The sequence below is a fragment of the Filicampus tigris genome, chromosome 10, assembly GCF_054856515.1.
Source record: "Filicampus tigris isolate MCC_2025a chromosome 10, RoL_Ftig_1.0, whole genome shotgun sequence".
In the NCBI taxonomy this organism is placed as follows: domain Eukaryota; kingdom Metazoa; phylum Chordata; class Actinopteri; order Syngnathiformes; family Syngnathidae; genus Filicampus; species Filicampus tigris.
The window spans coordinates 23,783,568-23,804,715 of record NC_141226.1 but is presented as its reverse complement, the minus strand read 5'-3'; the positions used below and the strand labels follow the sequence as shown (position 1 = coordinate 23,804,715).

Genomic DNA, 21,148 nt, shown 5'->3' with positions numbered 1-21,148 from the left:
TCGTGTTGGAAACGCCCAGTTAATAATAATGATAATAACAATAATAATAATAAATAGACTTAAAAAACACATCCACACTTTTGCGAAGCATCTCCTGTCAACAAGTGCTGGATGTTGTGTCTGCCGCGTGGAAGCTGGACTGCGCTCGGCTACAACACAGGAGGAGACAGACAGCAAGCAGGTCACGTGACTTGACTCCAGCACTTCATCACAGCCCAACGCGATGGGGGAAAAGACATGGCGGGTGCACACATTCACTTCATCACACATTCAGTGGATATATGGGAACACCTACGGCAGGTTTGAAAGCATTTAGTTATATCGAGTGCTGCACGGTAGTTGAAACGTGAGACCTAAAATCTTTCTGATTGTCCTAGAACACGTGTTAAATAATTTACAAAATGCAACTCTTGAAATTCTCAAGAACTTTTTTCTTGAGCTACAATGATTTGGTGGGATAACAAGAAAAGCCTATATTTATATAGCCCATTCAAATACCCCCGCCCCAAAAAAAAGTACAGTAAGTGTGAATACGTAAATTCAAAAGTTGTTTGTGATGTTAAAAAAATAAAAAAGAGTGTCAATGCATCAGAGTCAAAAATGTTATAAAAAGCTAACGGAGAAACTAGTAATAAGTATTTTACAACTTGTGACGTTACAAAATGCGGCTAGCGAAGACCGCAATCCCCCCAAAATACGATATTTCTCAAATCGTGGCTAAAATAAATGCCTCCCCTTAAACAGGTGGCTTTTTTTGCCCACCAAAAAAAAAAAACAGCTATGGAGCCACCAGGGGGCTGTAATAACCTTTACTACAATTGGTGTGGTATCTGTAAAATTGAGATTATTGGTGGACTTTAAAGACAATGTGCAAAAAATGCTTTTAAAATTAACCCGAAAATGGTTATTTGTGGGTGAAAAAATGATAAAGAAACATAAATGCCACAGACACCACAATGCGTTGCGGTAGGAACACAGTATGTGTGGCATCTGGAAAGCTGTCGTATGCGGTGGGTCGTATACGGTGGAATATAAGGACAAAGTAAGGCGTCTCCTAACTGTTGACTAAATAAACTTACCCGGTCACTATAAGAGGAAAAATAGTATATCAATATGGATTTTTTTCAATAACCATTTGCGGCAGATTTGAAAGGATTTAGTAAAAGCCAAAACATGATATTCTAAGGTTTTTTTTACACAACGTTTTTTTTTTTTTTTTTTTTTTTTTTTTACCTGCTTGCCTGTCCAAAATGAGGAAATCAATTTGATCGTTTGGTAGCCAATTGACTAACATGAATATGTTCGGTGTTCAGAGGATTAATCGTAACAAAACTGTTCAACCGTTACCTCAGTTTGGCCGTATTGCTTTTCGGGTTTTTGCGGAAGGACTGGTTAGGTCCGGGCCGAGTGGACATGGAGCGAGGCGAGGCTCTCGAAAACGTGCTCGGTGGGGTTTTGGGGATCTTCTTTCCCAGGTGGCCGATCCATTTCTTCTGCTCATCTTGGGTCAGAGCCAGCAGGAGCATGTCCCGGGCTGAGGTCACGTCGTAGTTAACTGTGAATCCCCAAACGGTTTCAGTTTAGCGTGGAAGCGCCCAGCGAATGTTTGCGGTACATCCAGGTCTTTACCTTTGCAAGGGGCGATGACGTCCTCCTTCTTGTCCAGGTGGTCCTTGTGGCACTTGACGTGGCATCGGCGGCACTCGAGCGCCGGCGGCGGCTTGAAGACGTGCCACAGCGGCTTGGAGCAGGCCTCGCAGTTGGAGGGGAAGTGGTACAGGGTGGGGATGAACTCGTGGCCCTTGTGAGGCAGGCAGTTCTTGTCTCCCTGAGGGACCGTCTCCATGTCGGCCTCTTTCCTGCACTCGCCCTCGTTGGCGTATAGAATCTGAAAGCGGATCGTTGTCACGTTGAGGGGCTGCTCATTAGTAGGTAGCGTACATAATAATATATCATCAAATAAATGAAACTACAGTCAAATACAATAGACAAAATAGATATGTAGCTTATCAATGAATAAGGACAGCGGTGCCTTGACTTACAAGTTTGTGTAATTCTCTTGGTTTTCTGTTCAGTTTGATAGTCAATTTCAACTGGGAGTGGCAAACAGCTTGAAGCTTGTGCTTTTGCGCTGCGTCTCAGAGCTCGTTTACCTCCGCTTGGGTATTTGCGGCCGCACTTCCGCATACAAGCACTCGCTGTGCTACAAAGACCAGCATCCCTTTCGGTCGTGCATGCGCAGAGTGTCTCCATCGTTTCTGTGGGCGCCGGCAGTATCTTTGCCTTTTTCGCCCTCCTCTACTTCTCCATCCGCCTCTCAGCAGTAATGCCAAGTACAGCATCTTATGTTTTTATTCCAATGTATTTTCGCATTAAGCATTTTGATGTCAATTTCAACTTTAGCGGTGAAATCCAACATACGCCGAAATTCAGGTTACATCGCCAGTGTGGGAACGCAACTGGTTCGTGAATTGAGGACTGCCTGTAAAATAGTATTGTATTGTATTGATAAAAGGGAAAACAAAAACTCAAGTAAAGGGCCACTCTTACCTGGAATATTCTTGGAATCTCTTCAGTCTCTGCTCGGTACACGTCTCCTTGTGTCACTGGTCTCACGTGAAACAGTTTGCTGCAGGGCGAAAGCGAACAATCAGAACTCCTGACCACTGTTAACATTCTGCGTACGTTTGGATACACGGTTACTCTCAAGGTGACTCACTCGATATCTAGTACCATGGAAGGGTTGGACTGCTCCTTATCTTGCTCGTCATTGTAGAACAAAATCTTCTTGCTGCTCACCACAACATACTGCAACACAACATTGACAAGGCAATGAGACGGACCAGGAAGGGAACAACTCCTTGGAGGCTGCACAAGTACAAAAATACCTGCTTCTTCCATCCGTATCGCTTGATATTTGTGCGGTTAGGAATAGACAGCCAGCCCTCCAGTCTGGATTCTGCAAAAGGAGCGTAGACGGGAGAAAGTTACGACGCCAAACGTGAGGATGACGAGGCAACGTTGAAGCGGGCCATGCAAAACTTAAGTTGGGTGGAAGAAACAAAAAAGGTTAGTTACGTGCCAGCTTTTCACCACTTTAGGAGGTAACGAGAAGAGTTAAGATACTCCATGCAAGAGAAGACAACAGACATGTTAAGAAATACAGCATGTCACATTACAAAAGCTGCAGTGGCTACTTTTGTTCTCATTCGTACATGATTTCCCTTGACTGGCATGACTGCTCAGGCTGTGAATAGAAAATATAAATGAGTGTAAGACAGTGCATGCAGCTGAAACAGCAAAAACTGAAAAGGAAGAGGCAACCAACAGGACTAAGGTTGGATTTACACTGCATGATTTAAGATACACAATTCGGATGTTTTGCTCTTCGGTGATACAATTGGGTCAATTTTAGAAAACAAATTCAATCAGATGCGCTCAGTTCCGAATGAGGCCTCCTGAAAAATGTGCAGCGTAAACGCACAGATTGGGTCTACCGCGCCAGTGACATTGAAATGCACAAAGAAATCGGGCCAACTAAATGCGATGAAACCTTTAATATTTGTAATATTTATGTTGTATTGTTTACTTGCATGTCATCATTGTGCTTGTGGATTTTTTTTACGTGTAATTGTAATTGTGTGCACGCATGGGTTGGTTCACATGTTTGGGTCATTTGAAATGTAGATGAAAATAGTATAAAGAAAAAAATAATAATAATCAGATACCGGTGCCATTAAATGTCTATTGGACACGTGGACTTGCACTGTAAATCCAGCCTAAATGTGAGGTGTGTTGTGTGTGAGGGAAGTCTTCCAATCCAAGCAGCATTTCTGTTTGAGCATGCCAACGGACACCAAAGTGCTTGAAGAACACAGTGCATTTGATTGGAGGGGGGGGAAAAAAAGGCATTAAAGCTCATCAGCCCTAAAGATCAGGCTGATCATCACTTACAGAAACCATCCCACTTATTCTAAGCCTACTCGGAGACATTTTCTCCTCACTCTTAAAACCAGATTTCAATTCAAAGGTGTCTAAAGAGCACTAAAAAGGAAACCAACGAAAGAGCACCACAACAGAAGAGCAGCCGCAGCAAGTACAGGCCAGGCAAAAGGGGGAACTGGTCCGCTCGGTTACTCACAGAGGGAAAGGAATAGAAGTTACAAAGAGAGGAAGAGCGAGGACTAGACGTGAAGGGGAAATGGAGAGAGAGGGATTTAACCACAGGCATCATTTCAAGGAAAACTGATACGGAATCTGTCGTCGCTCATTACGCTGGTGGAAAAAACACCGTACTGGAAAAGTAGCACGTAGAGAAACTGTCGTTTCTTATTATCCAATCCAAGACCACTGCTCAATACGCAGATATCTTAGTTTACACGCAATATGATTCATATGCAGTCGAATGCAGAGGAATTTCACACGTGATTTCAGTCAATCGAGATGAACTCACTGAGCAGCTAGGATAAACTACGAGTGTTTGCTTTTTCTTTGGCTTTTTTTTGTGTGGGATACCACCGTGCTACTTCCATCTTCATTTTTGAAATGAGGGAAATTATTTTGGTCGTCATGAAAAGTGAGAACACTCAAGTGTTTTAGAAGCAATTCTCATGTAAGGGCCGCAAGAATTTGTACAAGTATGCAATATTAAACCAAAAAACAATAAAGTGACCTTAACCTTTGAAGAGTACCGCTTCCGGTATTAAGATCCTGTTTTACTTGTTCACCGTTTTCCTCTTTGATTCATCCTGACCGATAAACTTGCAAAAGGCTAACGTGGTTAAAAATCCAAAGAAAAAGCAAAAATACTCATTTTGTCCGGTCTTGGATCATTTTTCTTTGTTTTTTTTTGGGGGTGGGGGGATTGCCGATTGGGTTTTGGAATTGACCTTTGAAATTTTGGGTCAGTTTCCAAGATCCGCTGCCAACAAAAGAGCAACGCGGTTTTGTACTCGACTTCTGTGCTTGGCGGCAGCGCCCTCCAGCCGGCTTAGCCCCGCGCGTGCTCACCCGCGATGTTGCTGTCCGTCTCGTCCGTCAGCAAGCTGGTGATGCTGGAGTTGTCCATGCGCTGCTGCAGATCGTTCAGCTTCTCGCGCAGCTGCTCGATGTCGCTCTCCTTGCTGTCCAACTGCATCTGGAGCTCGTTGCGGTACGTGCACTCCTCAGCCAGTTGCTGTGGGGAAGAGCGACGGGCGCACTTTAAATCATATCACTTCCGGTCTTCAAGGAAAGAACACAAACAAATCATGAACGGACTGCCTGCATCTCGCTGAGCTCCTTCTGATACTTGATGGCCATGTGGTTGAACTTCTCCTTCTCCTGGTTGAGCTCCAGCTGCAGCTTGCGGTTCTCCTTCTCCTTCTTACGCAGGTCAGCCGTGCTGCCCTTCTTCTTCTGGTCCAGCTTCATGTCCTTGCGGTTCATGATCTCTGCCAGCTTGTTCACAGCCTGATGGGTTATGAGGCGGGCGAACAGGTTATTGCGTTTCGATTAAGAAGGGGTATACACACGCACGCACGCACGAAGACATAATTTGAGCATTTTCCCCACCCTCGTAATCAAAAGGCCAGATTCTGGGATGTTTCATGAATTATCCTGAGCAGTATTTGTGTCGAGTGATTGTATATGTTAAACATGGTCAATAGTTATGAGATGGGAAATTCAAGTCCAGAAATTAAAACCCCTGCCACAGTCTTGAGCCACAGGTGCTTCTTATCAACTGAGCTCGTCTACCTGCCGGCCAGTTGAGTGGAAGCACCTGTGGCTAAAGCCAAAGTGTGGCAGGCTTTTTACTTTCCTTTCTCTGATGAAACCTAAGGTCTGTCCGGTCAACACTGAATTGGGCCGAGTCATGGATTTGGGAGCGACATGAATTTCTGAATCACAAATAACGGGGCAGCTGGAGGTGTTAAGTGTTGGTATAACGTGTCTCTCAAGTCGTGTCTTCACAACAAAATAAATTAAACATCATGGGTGGGGGCTCTCAATTGTAAAAAAAAAAATGATAGAAAGAAAAGGTTAACACTGCAAAAAAAAAAAATGTCGTGCGTACTCGCACTTAAAAAAATACAAATAAACACGCATGCTTACCTGAGTCTTGAGAGTACGCTCTGTGTTGAGGACCTTCTCATAGTTGGCCTTGATTGAATTTGTAATCTCCTCCTTTTGAGCAGCATACTCTGAAAGTATGCGTATTTGTCATTTTCCGGTACAGTTGGTGTTTTTATAGGATTATAAATTCACACTCTACCAATTGTTCCTAAGAAACTTTCATTCACTGGAAAGTTTATTGCTACTAGTTTGTCATTTCATTTGATATCAGTCATAAAATCTGGTCCTGCTTATAGAAAAGAAAAGAACTTTTGTCTTTTGCATTTTCTTTTACCGTAGTGAAAATGAACCAAAATGTCACCCTAAAAGGTGATCTGCATGTTTAAGCTCAACCACAAGAAAGTCTGATTTGTTGCTAATTGCTGAGATAAAAAAACAACAACAAACTCTAGGGGTCAGTCGCTAATTTGGCTACAAAACCTCAACCCCAAATGGCGTGATTTCAACCAATGTTGCTACATGTTAGAATTCATAGCACAGATTTAATTCATCTGGGATCTGGGGCACATGGGAACAGTTTTAAATTGAGGAAGGAATGCATGTGTCTCCTTGAAGACATTTTAAAGAACCGACGACGCCCTGCATGTAATACAAAAAAACCCCATTGAAGTACCTTCCTCCTGAGTGCTGAGCTTCTCGCTCAACTCTGCCTTCTCTTTGGCGAGACTCTCCACATCTTTGGTCAGAGTTTTATAGGACTCCTCAAGCTGCCGAGAAACAAAATCATGCATATCATACGCTGCAAAACACACGGTAAAATACGATGGGGTTGGACTTACTCGCGCAATAGTGGCCTCTTTATCGACCAGATCCTGCTTGTGCCTGGTGACGGTCTTTTTGCTTTCTTGACTGAGCTCAAAATACTGCTCCTCCTGCAGCGCCCGCGCCAGCTGCTCCGACTCCGCCTTTGTCACCGTCAGATCCAACTGGGCAGACAGGGACTCCCTTTGTGTGGGAAAGAAGCGATTCAATCGTATTAGGAGGTTTTTACACATGACGGCAGTCCGCGGCGACGCTTGACGCGCGCTTACGTACCTTTCACTGCACAGCTCCTGCACCTTTTTATGAGCTTCTTGTACCTGCCGGTTCCTTTCTTCTATTTCCTCTTTTAGCTCCTTGACCTGAGTTTTGTAAAGCGTCTGGTGCGGAAGGGGAGAAGTAATATTAGTCTGAGGTCATCGTCGTCGTCCCCCCCCCCCCCCATCACCCCTACAATTACAGTATGTTCCAGGAGGTCAGAAGGATCTGATACTCACAGAAAAATACTGTTCGGCCTCGAGTTGGTCCTGAAGTTCCCTCATCTGTCCTTCATTGCCTCTGTATTGCCTGGTAAACACATCAAGCAAAGCTTTTTAACCACCCGTCCCGCATCAAGGCCACTTTGTGAGCTCTGTTAGCAAAATACGGCTGTCATCACCGGCAGCTAAGGGATTAGCAATGAAGTAATGGCACTCCGATTAAAGTCTAATCCCGGTGAACACTGTCGCAGATCAGCTTTGGCGCAGTTGCACCATAAGCCGAAATAATAGCGCTTATTTGGAAATAGCAGCTTGACTTGCAAAGAGCATTACGGCGAGGGCAGCAAAAAGAGAAAACGGCAAACTACAACACAGTACATTGCGCCAGGACGGTGTTTAGCACATCCGCCTTACAGTCCTTGGGTTCGAATTTCAGATGCGGCCCCTCTTATGTGGAATTCTCCTCCTGCTTGCCTGGGTTCGTACGTTGGGTTCATTCAATAACTCCAAATTGTCCGTAAGTGTGAATGCTTGTCTGTCTATATGTGCAATGTGATTGGCTGGTGCCTCTCGCACCAAATCAGCTAGGACAGGCTCCAGATAATTCTAATGACAACAAGCGCTACAGAAAAGGGATGGCTGGCGAGTCCATTATTATCTCCACCAATAATTTTATTCTACTGTGTGGTTTCCGGAGGACTCACTTTGTCAGCTGCACAAGTTGAAACTCCAGAGAGCGTTTACTTTCCAGCGCCGCGTTGATCTCCTGCTTGAGCTGCTTCTCCGAACACCGGAGCCGATCCACCTCCTGCAGCCGGCTCTTCAGCTCATTCTGAGCCAGCACGCGCTTGCTCGACTCCTGTTCCGCCTGTATCCTCAGATTCTTTACCTGAGACACCGGCAAGGCAGGTGAATTGTAAAGAGGATGTAGTAAATCAGCGCGTCGGTCTGGGAAGCGTTCACTCACATCGTCCTCCAGCCTTTCCTTCTGCTTCATCAGCTGCTCCATCTTCTGCACTGACTGCTTGAGGTCAAACTCCAGCATGGAGCACTGCTTCTCCACCTCCACCACCCGGCTCTCCGCTCGCATCCTCGCCCCGTTTTCCTCCGACATCTTCACCTGAACAGCTGGGGTGGAAACACATTTACGCGTTACAAATGCAGATAGTAGAGTACATCAACCTATACACAGCGTAAATCTGGCCTAATTTGAGGGGGGGTTCTCTCGTTACCGATCAAATTTGGCTAAGGCCTGATTATCAGAGATCTCTATAAGATTATCCTTAGCAATTATCCTGTGTTATGGGGTGTGTTAAGAGCGATTTTCCTTTCCCAATTTGCACAGAAAACAGTCAGGGCTGACAATTTGAAACGCTAAACCACCTCAATATTTTGTACAAATCCCTGTGTGTGTGGTCAACAGTACACCAAGTTGGGCTGAGCAACTGACTATGTGATTGTGTCGTGAAACTATTACGAAGCAACCTAAAGGCTCCTCCTGCTGTTAACGGAAAAAATTGGAGTTGTGTTTGTAGAACACATCTTACAAGTCCTTCACCTCAATAAAAATGACAAAGAGAAAACAAAAGGAAACAATTACCAAAACAAGCTAACAGACCAACACTAACTTCTTCCTCTACTCATCTTTGTTTTTGGTCATCTCATCGACACCACACGATATTGAAGCAGTAAGCAAGCGCACACGGGTTCAGATGTTCAAAATCAGTATGTGTGGTAGCTGATAGAGACAACGCGGTGCATACCGTTCATAGCGGCCGATTTGGCCTCCTCGATGGACTCGTATTTGTCAGTCAGTTGTGCACGAGTCACCCGGTGTTCAGTCTGCTCCTGCTCCAGTCGCTGCTGCAGGGTTTTCAGTTTGTAGTTCAGGTCTATCTCGAGGTTGTTCTTATCCTGCGTGCGTTGGGGAGACACGACAATCAACTCGAAGAATGCCATAATTCCTTCCAATTTGAGCTACTGCAGTAATGACTAAGTGGTCTTACACTCCATATTATACACTCCACATTTATATATGTGTCCTAATTACTCATGTTAGACAAAAAAAAAACCGTCCTTAACTGATTCACTGCCAGGCATTTCCAGACCCTCTTTTACCCTAACGTTTTAAAGAATCTGAACAAAATATAAATAAATTCACGGGATTGAATGGCTGGACCGTGAAAAGACAAATACATTCGTCAATGGCAGTGAATGAGTCAAATGGAAAAAAATGAACAGTAATTAAAGTCATCTCAGTTGAACGGCGCTATTATTCACACATGAACAGAGTTAGATAGAAGAGTTGACTGCTGAGTCCATTCAACTCCATTGCTAACCAAAGCAGCAGCACTTACCAAGTTACATTAAATGTCTCTCGGATTAATTTAACTCATTCACTACCATTGACAAATGTACTTGTTTTTTCCACAGTCCAGTCATTCAATCCCAGAAATGTATTTATATTTTTTTTCCATTTTTTTTTTCAAATGTTACGGTAAAAGAGGGTCTGAAAATGTCTGGCAGTGAATGAGTTAAGTGTCTGAGCATGTTGTAAAACAGGTTTCTTGTGTCGTTTTGAACATCTTATGTTTAGACGGCGTCTTGAACGACAATTAGCCTTCTGGTCGATTCTTACATGTGGTTGCTTCACAATGTTGCGCATCAACTTATACATCTTTCTTGCATTGGATCCTTAATAGCCTGCATTATTTTCAAACCAAAAAAAAAAAGCAATATATTGGGCTAGCGTACCTTCTCCAAGTTATTGCTTCTCTCCTGTGCCTGTTTACGTTCTGTCTCCACTTTGGAGACACTGAGTTTCAAGCTTTTGTTGTCCTCTTGCAGCCCCAACATCCTCGCTAGGAGGGAAATAAAAGAAAGCAAAATATTGAGACAAGAGTCCGCGAGGAAGCATGATTGCAATCAGAATTGGCGGCTTCAGCGGGTTACCCTGCAGCTCACGGATCTCCTCCGAGTCTTGGCTGTAGCTCCTCCTCTCCGAGTCCAAGGTGCTCTGGAGTAGCAGGAGTTCCTTCTCCAGCTGGGCCTTCTCGCCGTCGGCGGCGCGGCTCCGCTCCTGCAGCTCGCGGTTCAAGCTTTCCAGCTGGCTCATGGACTTGGCCACCTCCGTGTGATTCTTCCGCAGCCTCGCCGCCGTGTCCGACTCGGCGCGCAGGAGGTCGTTGGCCTCCTCCAGCTAGGACCAGAGGGAACAACTACATTTAATAGTGTTGCTTTTTTTTTTTTCTTCTTTGACACGACTGCAGATAGGAGGACCGCTATTATTTGTGCAAACATATTTTTGGATATTAAACACTAATGGTATGTGACAATTTATGTCTGGTTAAACAGGATTTTATCATGGGGAAATGCAGAAAAGAGACAAGAAACAAGGCAGAACGGAAGGAAAAAAAATTCCACCTAACTCCCCTGAAACATAAACATGGATGCACACAACCGTATGCAGCGATCTCAAATCCAAAGTCATCTGGGGTTCATTACCTTTAGAAAAACAGTGTATTCACTTTAGGATGTAGCACACTGATGGCATGTTACCTGACTCTGAAGCTGGGCAATCTTGTCATTCGAGGCCTGCGAGTTCTGGCTGATCTTCCTCATGTCTTCAAGTTGCTCCTTCAGAGTCGACACTACGAGGAATATGATACGTCAAGTAATGTTTGTTTGTTTATTTCTTATTTAGTGTCATACACAATTAAAGGTACCCAGCCCACATGGGCTTATAAGACAAAAAAAAAACAGTAGGCAGCCATTCACAAATATATCAATCAAAGACAGTCCCCTTGCATAACTCTACACATTTCATGTGAAATCTTTAAGATATTACTGACGACATCACATCTTCACAAGAGCACTTTTTTTTTTTGGGTTCCCTCACCCTCGTTCTCCAAATTGCGTCGCTTCTCCGCCTCCTGGTCGGCTTTTCTTTGGTACTCTGTAAATCTGTGCTGCAGCATGATCTTATCCTTCTCCAGCAGGGACATACTTGCCTCCACACTCTTCCTCAAGTTGGCCTGCGGGAAGATAAAAAGCATGGTGATGGCAGGCATGGCAAATCCAATAAAGTTGACAAAATAGCAGGATTTAACCTCCTCGTCCAGTTCTTTCATGATCTTTTCAATCTTGGTGTTTGAGGTCCTGGTGGAGAGAGAAAGCAGAGTCCATCATCAAATCCATCATCAGAAAAGCGGCGGTTTATGCAAACTTTGATGAGACTATTACTTGTGGTGAAACGGTACGAAAATGTCAAATTATGATTACCAAGACTAAAATGATCACCACTGTCTGTATTTGTGTTTGACTGTGGCTCTGCTATTTATTTTCACTTAATTCGGGCAACTCGTATCTCAAGCTTTCCAATAGCTCGCATTCCAATTTTTTTTAAGAAACCAAGTGGGGTACTCCAAAGTCAAGGTGCCACTGTAGTTGTGTGACCTAGGGAAAAAAAACATTCCGCTTTTACCTGCATTTCTGCTCCAACTCATCCTTCAGCTGCATCTCACTGTGGAGCTGCTCCTCCAGCTGGTAGACTCTTTTCTGCAGGTTCTCCAACTAAACCAATAGATACACGTCATACAATGTTCTACTTGAGAGCACATAAGTGAAAAGCATGCTCACATGACTTTTGTCCTCCTTTGTGGAGCTGCTACGTTTGTCACTCGTCTTTGAGGCAGAAGTGGAGCTGCGCAAAGGACTGCAAAGCAAAAACATATGACATCATTGATACAAGTTAATGCTTGTTCTGATGCACAGCCTTTTGGATTCATGTAATGTAAGGAGTGTCTGGGGCGCTTACTGCTGATTGCTGTAGTAAGTGAAGCCCACAAAGGGCAGCTGGTTGCCCACGAAGGCCTTTGGTATTGGAAAAGTCTCTTCTTCGCCACGGTCCTCTTCGATGTCATCAAAATTACTGGTGTCGACATCACTGCTCAGCTCGGGCACCACTGGGGCAGCCGCTAAAAAAGACAAGGTTCGGGACTCTTTCTTTGGCTTGTTTGTCAAAAATCAGCTCACTAGGGTAACGTTCTATGTACAAGGTACATTCAGTACAGTACACAGGCGTAGAGAGTTCCCACGAGGGACATAAAAAGGTAAGGGACATGAAGTCTAACCGCCTCGAGCAGCCGCATGTGTACTAGTTAAACAAATAAGGTGCAGCTAAGCCTCTGGCTAGAGGTGGTCATGGCACTTTCCAGCAGCAATTAAACAGCCTCTTCTGGTCGCCTAAGGTGAAGCAAAAGCAATTTAAAAAAATTCCATGATTAGAATTTTTATACTAACATAATTCAAACTGTCACTGGTGTACTTCTCTCCATAGTGCATTTCTGTTGCACTTTGATCAAAAGAAAATATATAAGGTTATAGGTTATTCATTTTTCCCCTTTACATTTGTTTGAAAAATTTTAATTTGAGAATGTACTACTACCAGTTTGTTTCAATTACACATTCAATTTGTTAAACAGTACTTCTAGGTTTTTTTTTGTTGACTTACTGTTATCCAATACGTGAACAGAACGGAGACCATCAAACCAAGGCGCATACAAAACCATTATTTTTTTGGTATACTATTACACCCCAAGAGCTCGGACACAATAATTATGTGTTTAGTTTGACTTCTGTAACCCTACAAGTTCGGTCCAGGGTCACAAATTTCGATTTAAAAAAAAAAAGAAAAAGAAAAAGAAACCCTCTTTGAAACGAGGCAAAGCCGGGGGGCGAGCGGAGCCGGTCAGCCTTTCGAAAACGCTGCGGCAAAGTGCTGACTTTAGCTGAGTCAAGAATTAAATATAAACCCGGTTAAGAGCGGACTACAGCTGCAGGATTTGCCACGCTTCTAATCTCCGCCCGCTCTGGTGTCAGTGCAAGCATTCATGTTTTGTCTGCCCTTTATTGGCCTTTGCGCTGTCAATAATCAGTCTGAAGACCAACAGTATGTTACATGCAAATCACAGGGCTTACTGTCTCTGATGTTCTCCCACGTCCACTGATCATTCTTGAAGAAAGGGTGCCTCTTGATCTCATCCACACCGTTCCGGCCCAGGCGGACCTCCCTGTTGGTGGGAACGGGAGGACATTGCTCAGTCTCAATTAGACCTTAGGCCGCGGTTCAAGGGATATGATTAAAAATGTTTGCCCTCAAGTGGCACAACTGGATATGAGTCAAGGCAGCATGAATAACTAACAAATGCGTGGAATCAGATATAAGGCCTTGTCAAAACGCCTTAATGTTCAAAGCACGTCCAACACTTAACTCAGCAAAATAGTTTCCGACAGCATGCAAAAAATATGGAAATTACCCTTATTAAAATCAGTGGTGGGAAAAGGCATAGCGGGCCAACTAAACATTTTTACGATGTATGTATGATTGTTTTCTTCCATGTTGTCAATGTTGACGCTTGAAATTGGGAATCAGTCCATGTGGGTTGTTTATGTATTCACAGCCTAAATGCCTGAAAAGGAAATCCAAAAATCCAACCCAACGCAATCCCGCTCCTGGTTGCGCCGGGACGTTACCTGTCCGTCAGGAAGGCACAGATGAGGTTCTTGGCGTCATTGGAGATGTCGCTGTCGTCGGGGAAGGTCAGCGCGTTTTTGTGGTTCATTATTTTGCTGTAGGTGCCGACCAGCGAGTCTGCGTAAAATGGCGTATCGCCTGAGAGAGCAAATTGGTCAATTACGATCAACGAATGGTGTGTCCATCCTATTCAGCGGCACTGTGCCATGTTGTATCGATCACAGTGACTCACCAACTAGCATTTCATACAGAAACACTCCCACCGACCACCAGTCGCACTCCCTGCCATAGTAGCCATCCCCTCCTTGGGATTTCAGTACCTCGGGCGAAATGTAGTCCGGTGTTCCCACCGCCGTGTCGCATCGTACCATACCGTCCTAAAAGTGCAAGCGGCACATTATCAAACATCTTTCTTTGCTAAATAAACACAGTTTGTTCAGAAGGACGCCAATGGAATACCTTGTTCATTTTCATGCAGGTGCCAAAATCTGCTAGTTTCAAGTGGCCCGCTTTGTCCAGCAACATGTTGTCAGGCTTCACATCCCTGCAAGGCAAGCATTTATTTAAAGGGGACACCATGTGCAAAACTTTTTGCTTGCTTGCATTCAAACAGTTGGATGCTGGAGTGCCTAACCACCATGCGAGTCACAAAGGTATTTGTGTTTGACGAAGGATCCACTGTGTCTTTTACATAGCTCCGCACACTAATTGATAAGTTTAATTCGGCATCTTGGGGATGAAGTGCTGCTTCCGAGAGTGAAAAATAAAACCTATACTTTTACTGTCTTTATATGGGCTAGCGCAGGGGTCAGCAACCCGCGGCTCTTTCTATCCTTATGTTGCGACTCTGCATGGTTTGGGAAAATAAATTATAAGTGCCCGATTAATACCACAGGGATTATTATTGACAAATGTCTAAAAATGGCAAGAACTGAAGCAGTCCGGGCTAATAGAGTGGTGGAGCTCACTGTAAAAAACAGGCACAACACTGTGAAGTCAGACATTATTACAGACGCTGTGCCAAAATAACAGAAGATCATCATTAGTACTCATTTACAACATGAAGTCAGCCACTAAAACGAAAATTGCCTCTGTACCATGAGAGGCCCCATGTTAAAATGTTCCTTGACCCGTTAAAATGTTTTTCCTTAACATAGCTTTTGATTTCAGCAACTACAACCTCCTAATGCTGCAAATTCAACAGACAACTGCCATACTTTCTGTTCTTTACACTCTATGAAATGTCTTTTGTAGTGAATAATTTCTACTGTCGATGGAAAAAGACGTAGAACTGTTGATACCGATGAATGAAACCCATGGCGTGGATGCCGTCCAGCGCCAGCACCACCTCGGCCGTATAAAAGCGAGCCCACTTCTCCGGGACGTCGTAATTGCTCATCAGATTGACCAAGTCCCCGCCGGGCATGTATTCCATCACCATGTAGAGGTAGCGGTCGTCTTGGAATGCAAAGAAAAGCTGAGGGAAGGATCAAAGGTGAGTGCGTATGAGAGAATGCCGATGATAGCCAGTGAGTGGGCATAAACAAATGGTGTGGGGTGGTCGCGACCTACCTGCACCACCCAGGAGCTGTTGGCAAAAGCCATGATGTCCCTCTCCTCCCAAAAGAAAGCAGAGTCTGACCTTTTGATCATCTCAAACTTGCTCAGCAACTTCATGGCGTACACTTTGCATGTGGCTTTGTGCCTCACCTGGTGTAGATATAAGGGGCCAAAGTTTTCAATCGCTACAAAACTGACACAAATGGAATCCTTACACTTTCAAAATGAACCGTCCTCGCATCGTTTCGCAACCCACGTATCGAAACCCGCATCGAATTGTCTTTTGTGGAGAGACCCGCACCCCTATCTTGTCCATATACAATATGAACACCCAGATCCTTTCCTATGTTGCAACACGTTGCATTTCCTGCTCTATTATTACCCTACTTTTCCCCTCACTGAAAAAAAAAAAAACATAAATGTTTTATAGTTATGATTATTTATTTAGGTAGAAGGCCAAATTGTAGCAAGCCAACTTTTTGAGGTGGCACTGTATAGCCAAAGAGATGAAGAATGTAAACTTACCAGCTGCACCTCACCGAATGCACCCCTGCCAATGACCTTGACCACCTCATAGTCTTCCGCTTTCATCCGCAGGTCACGGATTTTACTAATGGTATCCTTATCTGTAGAGAAAAAGAAAAATAGAATAACAATTTCAAGATGAGCATTTGTATTGATGACATTAAGAGGGTGTGCTCGTTGCCCAACAAACCTAGTTGGCTAATAAGTTGGTAACTACATTGCGGTTGGAAACTCTTCCTTTTTGTCATTTTTATCACGGTGAATCACGTTAACAGGGTTTCAAAGATTTCTGTCCAGCAACAGCGTGCGCTTCAGCGAGCTTCCCAACTGGCCATCGTTCCGGCTTAGGTCAAAATCGAGGAGTCTGTGGCTTGGCCCAACTCCACGTTGACCACACACAAGGATTTGCCATCATAAACATTGAACAGGGTTTTGCCTACATTCAAAATGAGAGGCGGCCGCCTCCATCTAATTGCGCGCCCGCCTCCAACCCGAACGATTGATATTGCCCAACACAGCGCCATTGATGTCCCTCTGCGGCAACTACGTATTTTAAGTACAGCTGCAGCGTTCGCCACTATGGAAGCGCTATATCAGGCCTTTGCCCGGTTTCGCTCTGAACTCGCAGCGCGCCATTGTCACCCCCATCCATGTGTATGTGGCGAGGGGCGGCACCACAGAACGCAGAGCTGCTGGGGCCGCGCGTACTCGACCGTCTGCCATGACGCCCTCGTCGGCGGCAAATCTCCTCGGATTGAAACGTATTCGACTTTACGGCGGCGCCTTCGTGACTTCAGAGAGCGTTTCCAATAGGAAAGGGGCTGGCAAGCGATTTACTGCCATTTTGGCAGATTTATTTACAAGTCACAGCGTGGGGACACTGGAGGAAACCTTGATAAATAAAGTGCATTGACTGTATTAACACTGAAAGTGTGAAAAGTCTTGTCTCCTCTTGATTTTCCTTCTTTACAATGAGCAAAGACTGGGCTTTCCTTTGTGACAGTGAAAGATACATTTTGTAAATCAGTAGGAAAAGCCTCACTTTATACTTCCTGTTTGGCCGCTACGTCAGCACTTCCAAATATGGGCACACTCTTGCGCGTCTGATAAAGGGTTAGGGTTTCCAACTAGGGTTTCAAACTAGGGTTAGGGTTTCCAACTAGGGTTTCAAACTAGGGTTAGGGTTTCCAACAAGGGTTAGGGTTTCAAACTAGGGTTAGGGTTTCCAGCTAGGGTTTCAAACTAGGGTTAGGATTTCCAACAAGGGTTAGGGTTTCCAACTAGGGTTTCAAACTAGGGTTAGGGTTTCCAACTAGGGTTAGGGTTTGCAACTAGGGTTTCAAACTAGGGTTAGGGTTTCAAACTAGGGTTAGGGTTTGCAACTAGGGTTTCAAACTAGGGTTAGGGTTTCAAACTAGGGTTAGGGTTTCCAACTAGGGTTTCCAACCAGGGTTAGGGTTTCAAACTAGGGTTAGGGTTTCCAACTAGGGTTAGGGTTTCAAACTAGGGTTTCCAACTAGGGTTAAGGTTTCCAAATAGGGTTTCAAACTAGGGTTAGGGTTTCAAATTAGGGTTTCAAACTAGGGTTAGGGTTTCAAATTAGGGTTTCAAACTAGGGTTAGGGTTAGGGATAAAGGACTTGTCCAAACGCGGCAAATGAACAGGTGACAGTCGGCAAGCGAAGTAACCAGCCAGCTACGAGCATCTCACACATGCACTTTGACTCAAATGAGATCGAGGGGGGAAAAAAACGTTGAGCGGTGTTGTCTACCAAGTTCACTTTCAAAACGGGAGGGGGGGAGAAAAAAAAAAAATCACAACCCCACAAAAACAACAACAACAGCAACACCAGCACAAATATACAGCAAAGCTAGCATAGGTCAAATGCTAGTCTATTTTATGTGTGCCCACATGTATAATGTGGCTCTTTGCATAACACTTTAAAAATGGTGGCTCTAGTTTTAATAAATGAATGCTTTAACGTGATAACAGTGATTCTTATTGGACAGTATACTCCCTGTAAAAGAAAGCGAATGAATTGAATTTACAGAATACATGCACGTCATGGCTAATGGTCAGGATGGTACGAGCTATGCCTCAAATCTGAGCCAGGAAAAACCCTGTTGAACCTTTACGATCATCAACCTCGACGTTTTTCTCAAGCAGTCAGGGAAGCCACAGGAACAACACAAGAACATGGTAATAGAGACATCCGAGAATATGGCCTTTGTTGACTTTGATCGAAAAGGAGAGGAAATGCTCAAATCTGGCTCAATTGTCAGTTTGCATGCATCCCTTATAAGGAAACATTGCCAAGTTGGCTAAAGGAGAGCCGTTTTTAGGCCTGGTATTACTGGGGGTTGGCATGGCAAGGCATCCAAATTAAACACACATAAAAGTCTGGGCTATTGCACAAAATCATTTTGGAATGACTCATTTCCCACCATTGGTGAAATCTCAGCAGGTGTTGTCGAAACTATGCTAAGTCCGAATGTGTTACAGGAAATGCGTTTAACGGTACAGAACAGAGCAATCAGGCTAATGTGATCAGTGCGGAAAGAACGGGAAGAGAATTAATAGAAGACAGCCCCTCAGGCAACACAAGACACAGCAGTCCATTAGTCCATATCCGTCAATGATGTCGCTAGACTACACTACACTCGGTCGGGTGCATACAACAGTGATGGTGCAAAAAGAATCGAATGGATAACTAATGACAGTTCTTGCCTACGGGTTCGGAGAAACTTTGCTTAAAATTCAAGTCGGAAACATCCAATTTCTCTCAGCCAGATCAAATGTTTCAAGGCCACAGAGAGGCCAAGGAATGGCCTTCACAATGAATGTGTTTTTCAGTATTTTTCAAGCCTACATGGCGAAAACAGACTTCATGTTGGATTTTCCGCAAACGCTACCGATTGGCTAGAAAGGTCCTACGGTTCGGCATCGTAGCCCTAACTGTAGAGCCATCGGCCTGAGAATGTGTTTTCTCTGTATTGTTGTTTTAATAGGGGTAGTAGCCATGTCATCCGTGTGCAATACTTCCAGGTAACCTTTTTAAATTTTGTATTTTGTAAAATTGTGTTCTTAAACAATATTTTGGTTAAAATAAAACATTTTCATCACCATTTTTTTTTTCTTTTTCAAAATTAAGTTTTTTTCTTGTAATTTTGTAACTTCACCCCTGCATTTTCCTCTTTTCCCTACCTGACATGGACTATGATTTGTTCTCCACCGCTTAGCTATAAAACCATTTACAATTTTCAAGGTGGGAGTTTTGTCTATAAGATATAGAAACATGAACTATGAAAAATTGTCCTTCCACCACCCCAGTAAACAAAGGCATATTGTGATAACATGCTTAGAACAAAGTCATTTACCAAAGTAGTATGACATACAAATAGTCATTACTGGGGGTTCCCCGTGTGATGTTGGCATTGGTGGGGAACCAAAAAAATAGATAAAAAAATACAAAAAAGCCCAATCCATAACGCTAGGCATCATGTGGGTCACCTCACCAGCCATTAATGAAAGCCTCTTTGTTGGCGACACTAAGCAGCAGACACCTATTGTGTCCAAGCTTGCATAGAGGCGGTGACCCCAAAACAACCTTCTTTTCTGAGGCCGAAACGCATCATACATGTACAGGCGGGGCCTGGAAAGCGGCAATGGACAGGAGATGGAAGACTACTCACATCTATTCAAGAAGTTGTCAATGCTCTTGTTTTTCCTCAGGGCAGGAAAGTCCAAGTCGTACACCAGCGCATCCAGCCCGTCCTGCGAGGCAGAAGAGGGATTAGCACGTTAGCATGCATGCAGAGCGACGTGACGTGACGTGACGTGACGAGGTAGCGGTCAAAGGCAAAACAAAAGAGCTTGCTTCAATGTGTTATGCGCCTGCAAAAGCATGCTAGACAACCCTGTGATTGTCTATTACTTTAAAATGCACGCGCTATTAGGCTTCAGTTCAAAGTGCCAGAGCATCTTCAGAAACTGAAGATGAACATGAATGATTCTATTCTATTCAGGAGTGGCAATTGGCATGTTGTCCGGATATGACGACAAAGTCTCTTTCATGACGTACGATACTGGCAATTATTTGCCTCGTGCGATTGCCCCCAAAACGTTAGATAATTTCATGTCAGCGGCAGAGTCCGGTGTAAATTAGTAGCGTGCCTTAAACTTCACACCGATGGCCTGGCGTAGCAAAATTCCCCGACAGACTTCTCTGCATGCGGGAAAATCGCTTGGTCGACTTTGGCATCTCCTAGCCCAACTCCGCTTTAACAGCCTGCGTCCGTATACTTCATCAACAATGGGGCGAATGAACTAACAATGACTCCATTCTTTTTTTTTTTTCCCAAATACTGTATTACTTTTTAACGGCTGTGGGGCTCTGCCTTTTATGAACACTGTATAGGAATAGCTCTGTCTTCGAGTGTTTTAATTCAGCTACTCTTCCTCAAGTACTTGATGTCTAGAGTCAGATGCCAGAGAATGAGGCTTCGTAAAAGAAGGCAAAAATGTTTCGCAGGTGGAAAAAACCTTTGACAGAATTGCATTCAAAAGACGGTTTCACTTCCCAAGTTCCCACTCTGGTCACAGAGCTTCTAATTAAAGCATGTGAACTAACCAAGTACCTTTTGATGACTGAGGGAGCAGGGTGGTGCCTCAGTGCAACTCGACTATGTAGACGTTACAATGCAAGGCCTGTGACGTGTACCAAAAGTACAGCGGCTACTCCTGCCTAGCAGTTTCCTGATCGTCATTAGGTTGCAAAAATTGGGCTGATTGAGTCAGTGAGAGGAATGGTTTTTTTTATTATGTTACAGTCACATTATCCTGCCTCAGACTAGGCATGACCATAAATGTCAGCGGCGGGATTTAGCCTAATCTGCCATAATCCTGAATGACTGAAACAAGATAGGCACACTAACGCTCAAGCACTCCATACTGGTCAGCATTGCCATCAGCGTGAGAACTAAAGTTTTCATGAAATAATGCACACATTTTCTTTTTCTTTTTTGTTATACTATCTTGTGTTTTATGGCTTTTCTAAACAGTTGGAGATTGCTGTAGCGATGACACATGGCGCATGGGGGGGGGGGGGGGGGCTCAGACAAAACAAGGAAGCCACTTAAATAGTGCTGCTGCTTGGAGCTCAACACAGGAGATCAGG

General features: G+C 44.1%; 1 protein-coding gene across 3 annotated transcripts in view; it reads right to left on the bottom strand.

The window, feature by feature from the left end:
* rock1 (Rho-associated, coiled-coil containing protein kinase 1) overlaps positions 1–21,148 on the bottom strand; it is a 78,182-nt gene that overhangs the window by 2,387 nt on the left and 54,647 nt on the right. For 2 of the 3 annotated variants that reach the window (XM_086043873.1, XM_086043870.1), the window contains 32 exons: positions 19,665–19,746; positions 15,973–16,073; positions 15,460–15,597; positions 15,189–15,364; positions 14,347–14,431; positions 14,120–14,264; positions 13,887–14,025; positions 13,332–13,423; positions 12,169–12,328; positions 11,991–12,066; positions 11,836–11,924; positions 11,462–11,510; positions 11,251–11,386; positions 10,911–11,002; positions 10,305–10,551; positions 10,107–10,213; positions 9,116–9,266; positions 8,320–8,480; positions 8,057–8,241; positions 7,371–7,440; positions 7,150–7,253; positions 6,894–7,059; positions 6,728–6,821; positions 6,094–6,182; positions 5,260–5,451; positions 5,011–5,176; positions 2,889–2,959; positions 2,720–2,808; positions 2,551–2,629; positions 1,630–1,888; positions 1,348–1,555; positions 79–149 (listed from right to left, as the gene is read on the bottom strand). In XM_086043873.1, the coding sequence (XP_085899999.1) occupies positions 98–149; positions 1,348–1,555; positions 1,630–1,888; positions 2,551–2,629; positions 2,720–2,808; positions 2,889–2,959; positions 5,011–5,176; positions 5,260–5,451; positions 6,094–6,182; positions 6,728–6,821; positions 6,894–7,059; positions 7,150–7,253; positions 7,371–7,440; positions 8,057–8,241; positions 8,320–8,480; positions 9,116–9,266; positions 10,107–10,213; positions 10,305–10,551; positions 10,911–11,002; positions 11,251–11,386; positions 11,462–11,510; positions 11,836–11,924; positions 11,991–12,066; positions 12,169–12,328; positions 13,332–13,423; positions 13,887–14,025; positions 14,120–14,264; positions 14,347–14,431; positions 15,189–15,364; positions 15,460–15,597; positions 15,973–16,038 (3,933 nt within the window). In that variant the 5' untranslated portion in view covers positions 16,039–16,073; positions 19,665–19,746 and the 3' untranslated portion in view covers positions 79–97. The remainder of the gene's footprint in view (positions 1–78; positions 150–1,347; positions 1,556–1,629; positions 1,889–2,550; positions 2,630–2,719; positions 2,809–2,888; positions 2,960–5,010; positions 5,177–5,259; positions 5,452–6,093; positions 6,183–6,727; positions 6,822–6,893; positions 7,060–7,149; positions 7,254–7,370; positions 7,441–8,056; positions 8,242–8,319; positions 8,481–9,115; positions 9,267–10,106; positions 10,214–10,304; positions 10,552–10,910; positions 11,003–11,250; positions 11,387–11,461; positions 11,511–11,835; positions 11,925–11,990; positions 12,067–12,168; positions 12,329–13,331; positions 13,424–13,886; positions 14,026–14,119; positions 14,265–14,346; positions 14,432–15,188; positions 15,365–15,459; positions 15,598–15,972; positions 16,074–19,664; positions 19,747–21,148) is intronic. The other variant, XM_086043872.1, reaches the window with a different exon arrangement.